Source organism: Zingiber officinale, chromosome 4B (genome assembly GCF_018446385.1).
Source record: "Zingiber officinale cultivar Zhangliang chromosome 4B, Zo_v1.1, whole genome shotgun sequence".
NCBI lineage: Eukaryota > Viridiplantae > Streptophyta > Magnoliopsida > Zingiberales > Zingiberaceae > Zingiber > Zingiber officinale.
In genome coordinates this window covers 4,488,103-4,495,463 of record NC_055993.1, presented here as the reverse complement: position 1 = coordinate 4,495,463, position 7,361 = coordinate 4,488,103, and the positions used below count along the sequence as shown (strand labels likewise).

The 7,361-nt window shown below is 38.6% G+C and overlaps 1 protein-coding gene across 1 annotated transcript; it reads right to left on the bottom strand.

Moving 5' to 3' along the window:
* Positions 1–1,655: 1,655 nt before the first annotated feature.
* On the bottom strand, positions 1,656–3,365 carry LOC121974501 (exopolygalacturonase-like). Its single transcript, XM_042525596.1, has 3 exons — positions 2,770–3,365; positions 2,321–2,652; positions 1,656–2,236 (listed from the first exon to the last, which is right to left on the bottom strand). The coding sequence occupies exons 1-3, from the start codon at positions 3,333–3,335 to the stop codon at positions 1,731–1,733; spliced, it is 1,404 nt and encodes a 467-aa protein (XP_042381530.1). The 5' UTR covers positions 3,336–3,365; the 3' UTR covers positions 1,656–1,730.
* Between the last annotated feature and the right edge of the window lie 3,996 nt (positions 3,366–7,361).

The following is a 7,361-nucleotide window of genomic DNA, read 5'->3' as shown; positions in this document are numbered from 1 at the left end:
CACCCGGGGTGCCTTGGCTGCCCCGAGTGTTCTCAACACCCGGACTAGGTTTGGGCGCCTGAAGTCCCGACGCCCGGAATAACTTTGGGCGCCCGGATCAGAGTCAACTTGGAGTTGACTTTCTGTCTGGGTCTTCCGCTATAGCTCCGCTTGCTTGGGTGATTTCAGTCATCTGGAATAGGGCTCACCCGAACTCATTTTTTTTGCCTTCTCGAGCAACTTTCAACTCCGACTTCTCGTCACTCGGAACCGTCGCGCGCTTCCTTCTCGTTCGTCAGCGTACTCCACTCGCTTGGATGATTTCAGTCATTCATAATAGGGTTCACCCTAACTCATTTTCTGACTTTCTCGAGCAACCTTCCGCTCCGACTTCTTGTCCCTCGGAAACGTTGCGTGCTTCCTTCTCATCCCCTATCATACTCTTCCACATGTCTCATCCCTCGAACGCACCGAGCCCGTCGACTCTCTTTCATGTCGTCCTTCTCGCTAGCTACCTCTTTCGCTCGACCGCCTGTGCTCCTATGTTCCTGCACACTTAGACACAAGATATCAAAAAGACGGCAGAACCTAACATGACTTGGTTGACGATATTAAAACTACCACAGGATATTTACACATTACCCTAAACAATCTTTTGAATTTATCTATATGTTATATAAGAATTTGTTAAAACTAAAAAAAGATAATGTTAGGTGAAAATTAAACTTATAGTAAATTTACGCCCCTTACTTATGTATGATAATTTAAAATAGAAAATGAAAATCTGGAAGAAAAATTAGACAAAATGGAAAATGACGACGCGTGTTTAAATAATTTTTAAAAATCAAAGTTTAGAAATTATAATAGAAATACATTAAAAATCACCATGAATAAATTAGAAAAATTCCTAAGAAAAAAGTACCACTAAAGTTTTTGATAAATTTTGTACGTAGAAACCTATATTGAGTTCAAAAATACTTTTTAGATTAAAGTCCCAAATCTTTTGAATTATTAGGATAGAAATTATTTTAATAAGAAAAATATTTTTCAAGTAATTTTTCTGTTTTAATTTCTTATTTAAATTTTTTATACTGATAGAATAGTAAACTTTTTGTTAGATAAAATATTTTTAAATTTGTTTGATCTATAATAAATTTCTTATGAATTAATTCCTAAAAAGTTATTTTTAATACTACAAATTCACACAAATCAAAATTTTATTTTATAATTTTTCTCCATTCTACTTTCTCTTATACAAATTTTAAAAAATTAATAGAATTTTTAGATATAAAAATATATTTTCAAATATTATTTTTTGAAAAACAGGTTTGCATACTAAAATAATTTATTTCTGTTAAAGTAAAAAATATGTTTTTGATTAGTTTGTTTAATTCGACAACAAATTTTAGGATTTTTTTAAAAATCAAAAGTAATTTTTAATATTATTTTAGTCAAAATAGAAGATTAATTAATAAAATTTAAATAATTTTTAAAATAATTTTTTTTTATAAAATGTTACTTATTCTTTTCATAATTTTTTCACGAACTTTCTGTTTTTCTTCTTCTCTAATCTCGTTCATACCAATTCGATTCGTCTCCAAATATAGATTGTCTCGAACCAGACTGAATTTATGTTCACAAACTTCATTTCCTGAATTACACACACTACCAAGAAATAGAAGAAGGTGATATCTAAATTAAATCAGTTTTGGTTTGAGAATATATTACAACGTGAAATGTGGGGGTATACCTTAAGAACGTGAGGATTCGAGTTCTGTGATCTCGATAGAGCTCCAATCCTTGAATGAGAGTTCATTGACAGTGGAAGGTCTGATCTTGAGGGGATTGTTCCATCCGGGGAAGTTACTCCTCCACCATCTCATCTTCACATCCTCCATCTCCACGCCGGCGACGTACTCCATCATTATCCCTGCCGTGCTGCGCTTCACCATCTCCTTGCAACCCGGACGGTAATCGTAGATGTCTCCGGGATCCTTGGTCCATCTCCGATAGGTCAAGTTAACGTCCTTGAACCTGAGATTGCTGAGGAGGCCGCCAGGCGAGCCTGACAGGAAGACTCCGTTCTCCGACACGGCTGAGATGTTGATGAAGAGGACGTTGGAGATGGAGCCGGTCCTGGAGGCGGAGTCCCTGGGGCAGGTCGTGATGTAGATGGGCTCTGCTCTCCCCCACCACGAAGGGTGGTAGTATCTCGTGCTGATTCTGATGTTGGAGAACACCACGTCCGTCACATTTCCTGCTTCCATTAAACATCGATCAGTTTTCATTCTGCTCGTGGCCACTAGCCACTAGGGATCGCCTGAGATCGGGAATTGGGTACCTCCGTCGCGGATTTGCATGCCGAGGCCTCTGTGGGAGTCGACGATGGTGATGTTGTGGAAGAAGAACCTGCTGAAGTCGAACCAGCTGGCGCTGCCGAGCTTGATGGCGGAAGACTTCGTCCGGATCCAGCAGTCGGTGACTAGCAGGTCGAGGACGGGGCCGGTGGAGGATTTGGGGCATATCGCGTCGTCCCCTGTGTCGATGTGGCAGTTCCTGATGACCGTGCGGTTGGAATCCTCGATGTCGATTCCGTCGTTGTTGGGCGAGTCGAAGTCGCCGTAGATGGAGACGTTGCGGATCAACGTGTTCTCGCACCTCACCAGATGGAGACTGCAACGATCGACGCGAAGGTTAGTGACGACTGGTTTTCGCTCGATTGAAATAGGGCTAAAAAAGCAATCAGCAGAGTAGCGAATCCGCCGAAATCGGGAGCAGGAGAAAACGCACCACCAGTAGGCCGGTTGATTTAGGGTTACATCGGAGACCTCCACGTCGGCGGAGTCGATGAACCCGACGAGGCGCGGCCGGCACTCGTCGCCGCGGCACAGCCCGGTGACGTTCCAGCTCACCATCACGTTCTTCCGCGGGTCCCTCCGCACCACGAACGCCTCGCCCTGCCCGTTGATCTCCCCGCCGCCAGTGACGCCCACCCGCCGCGCCCCTTCCGCCAGCACCACGTACCACCGAGCCGGGTCGGCCGGATAGTCCCGCTGCCGCGTGCCGCCGAGGATCCGAGCCCCGGGCTCGATGTCGAGCACTACCCCGGTCCGAAGCCGCACCGTCGCAGTCAGGTAATCCCCGCCGGCCGGAAACCTAACGCGCCCTCCACCCGCCGCGGCGCACGCGTCGATTGCGGCCTGGATGGCCACTGTGTCATAGCAACGCCCGTTTCCCATGGCGCCGTGGTCGATGACGGATACGACGGTCGATCCGCCGCAGCCACCGGCGGCAGCGGCAAAGTAAAAGAGAAGCAGGAGGAGGAGAGGGATTGGCATCGGGTTTTCTCTCTTCATTTCTTTTACTCTCTATTATTCTTTCTCCCCTTCTTCTCTCGTTATTTTTATATTTTTTTTTCTTCATCTCTCTTTTTATTTTTTTTCTTTTAATTTCCTTTTTTATTCCTATGTTTTTATTTATCTCCTATGTTTTATTATTTATCGGTTAATCTATTGCTTCCATTGTACCCAAAAGTATCTCTACGGGTTATGTGGATACAAAACTTATAGTTCCACTTATCATTACTTGCCACGTAATGCATTGGACTACTTCATGTATATGATTTGAGTGGGAGCGACCTGTTACGAATTATTTGGACGAGAAGTTTAGCAAACCACGCCACGGCATCATCTTGAAAACAAGTGGAATATGAATTTAGAAGATTGAGATTGCTTTGATTTTATTTGGCTTATATTTTATAAATTTAATTTTAATCTTCTAGTATTTTATTACGGTCCATATCACCGATAAATAATGGGAGATATTTTATTCGTTAAAATTATAATAAGTAGGATTTTGTCTTATATTTAAAAAATAATTCTTTTAATCACTTTATCAAAATTAAAGGTGAAAAAAATTGTAAAAATACTTAATGTGCTTATGTTTTTGATATTTTTTTTATAACCGTAAGAGAAAAAAATATAATGAATTAACGTGAAAAATAATTACATATACCTTTAGTTCAACTTTTTAATTATTAGTTAGTTGGATCAATAGTATAAGGTATATATATAGAGAAAAATATACATAAAAAGAAAAAAAATATATAGAAGCATTAAGTGATAACATCCTTCGTCGCTCACTTAGATTTATGGTTGATATCAATTTATTATTGCATCCGCTCTCGATGTCTTACAAAGTAAAGTTTGTTAGCTGATGGGTTGACATTATCGGTGTTACTTTCTTTGACGGTTAAGTCAATGATGAACTAAGATGTGAGACTTACATATATGCACGAGAAAATAAAAAAGCTCGAATAAGATAAAACAAATTTGCCTTCTCATAAAAACAAATTAGACCTTCGTATATTTTCGCATAATCTTATATAATTGTGGACATAGATAGATTTAAAATTTTAAATTTAGAAGAAAATAAAAAAATATTATACATTATATTTTAAAATATTTTATTTTATTTTATTTGTATAATTAAATATTAATATTTATTGATTTTTAATATAAAATAATATTTATTAATTTTAATTAATAAATTAGCAGTCATATACATATTAAAAATATCAATTAAATATTAAATTATCTAAAATTAGTTCAGATATAAAAGAAAACAAATGTAAATGCAAATTATCAATAAATTTAATATAATTCTTTCTTTTAAATATATCAAAAGATAAGGATATATTTTTTACAATTTTTTTTCATTTAGTTAGAAGGAATTAAATGTTATTTTTAAAATATAAGGGAATAAAATATTACTTGATAGAAAGTAGAGAAAGTCAAAGGTATTTTCCCTTTCAATTTATACATAAAAATCATACAATAATAATCATTATTAAAACCATTGCCTAAACTCCAACCTTCTATTTGGATACGGTGAGGAAAACTTCATTAACATATTATGAGAGTAAAGAGAAGAGAATGAAGGTTAAGGTAACATTTGATTATTTCTTAAAAATCAAAATGGGAGTATAAATCATATTATTGTGGAATTAGAATGAGTATTAGCATGGATATCACTCTTAAAAATAATATTTGATTAGTTGAATATTTTCTATCGGAATAAATCAATTTTTTTTTTTTTACCCTTAGAGGAAAATAAGAGAAAAAAATATATGTGAGAGAAAATGATGACAGAGAAAATATGATGAGAAATAATGAAATGAGGGAAAGTGTGATGAGAAAAAAAAAATGAGGGAAGAAAGTACGATAGGAGAGAGCATGTGGCAAAAATGCAATTCGCTCGTCCCCACCAAACCGTCCTTAGGCCAATACAGAAGAGGTAAATCACGGATGACTACTAACCATTAGTGCAAGTGTCCAAGCCCACTGGCGGAGGCAGGGGGCGTTCCGCACCACCTTGCTTCTAATTAAAAAAAATAAAAAATAAATATATAATCATGATTAAAAAATAAAAGACATAATTATAATTTCTTAAATTTATTGGACTTTTTTACAAAAGTGTCAAAAAAACACCTTTTCCTTTCCTTTCTCATTGTCGAATCATTTCCAAGCAGATTTCGTTTTGTTTCTTTCTCGTTCCCAATCCTTTTATTTCTAAGTCAACCCTTTATTCTTCAAACTAAAAACCCTAATCGCACCTCATTGTTTCCCCCTCTTTGGTCTCCTCAAATCATTGCACTCATCTTTGTCGCCTCTTCACTTCGTCGATGCCTCACACCAGTGACGCTGCCTTTGACCATCCCTCTAAATATTTGTCTGGATCCGCCACTGCCCAAGCCATAGGAGAGGACATGCTCGAATGCGTCAAGTTTCGACCCAATACCTCATGTGGCAACACCCCATACCTCAACCACCGCATCAGCCCAAGAGGACATACCGAAAGAGAGCATGGTGAGAGAGAATGAGGAGAGAGAGAGCGTGATAAAAGTGAAAGTATGTTGGGAGAGAATGAAGAGAGAGAAAGTGGATTGAGACAAAATAGGGAGAGAAATAGTGATGGAAAATATTAAAAAGAGATAAAGCATTATGAGAGAGAAAGTGTGACGAGAAAAAAAAAGAGAGAGTGTGATGGGAGAGGAAGCACGATGAGAGAGCATGATGAGAGAGAAAATGTAATGAGAGAGAAAAAATATTAATTATCCGAGTTAGCCTAATTGACTATCCTTGCGGGTGACCGGCCATGTCCTATGGAAGTTTTCTATCGACCATCAGGGTAAATCGGGAAGTACACGTTGCAGCCAGCCCAGAAGCCCAACATCCTTTGATTGCGCCCCTCATTTGAAGAAAAAATTTCCACAAATACGCTATAACTGGGGTTCGAACCGTGGGTGCCTGAGTGACAACTTAAATGTCTACCACGGCACCATAGCCCTTGGGACACGAAGAGATAAAATGTGATCAGAGAAAATGAGGAGAAGTGTATGATGAGAGAGATTGCGGAGAGAGAAAATAGAATGAGAGAAAGTGGCAAAAGGTGGTACCGCCACCCTAGCGGCCCCCTGGCCCCGACCCCACAAGATTCCAGAGGGAGTAAATCACGGTTAATGCTGGGCAGGATAGGTGACTGGGGGTCGAAGAAATTTTTAGCGCAGCAGACTAGGGGTTTTATCCCCGAGTGCAACTGGCGACCTTCGACCCCCCACGACTTCATAATGAGAGAAAAAGTGGCAATAGGTGGAACCGCCACCCTAGCGGCCCCTGACCCCGGCCCCACAAGATTCCAGAGGGAGTAAATCACGGTTGATGCTGGGCAGGATAGGTGACTGGGGGTCAAAGGAATTTTTGGCGCAGCAGACCAGGGTTTTATCCCCGAGTGCAACTGGCGACCTTCGACCCCACGACTTCAGTGGCAAGCTGCAGGCACCTAACCAGCTGATCCAGCCCGTGGGGGCAGAATGAGAGAAAAAGTGTGATGATGGAATGAGGAGAGAGAAAGTATGAGAATATGAAAGAAAAATTGAATAAATATATTAAGAGTGTTTCGTCCAAAACTTAATTCTCATTTATATTTTTATCAAAACTCAAGGGAGGAGTGAGTTTCATTAATACCCAAGTTTTTAAGTTTATTTTAAAATTTTAATTCCATTCTCATCAATCAAATACATGGTTTGAGAATAAATCTATTTTCTCATTCTCAAATCCCTAAGAGCATCGACATCAATTTCCCGATTACTATATCTAAAATTTAGGGTAAATGCCTTACTTTATTAAATTTAAACAATCACTTTTCACTAGACACTATATCAACTACCTAAAATTTCTATCATCCTTAATTTTTTTATTATTTTTCTTCTCTTTCTTCTATTTGTTATTATTATATTTATGGAATGAGTGGAAGGAGATAGATGGAGTGGAAGGGGAGAAATTAAAATGAAATATTATTTTATTTTGAGGATAGTGATTTCA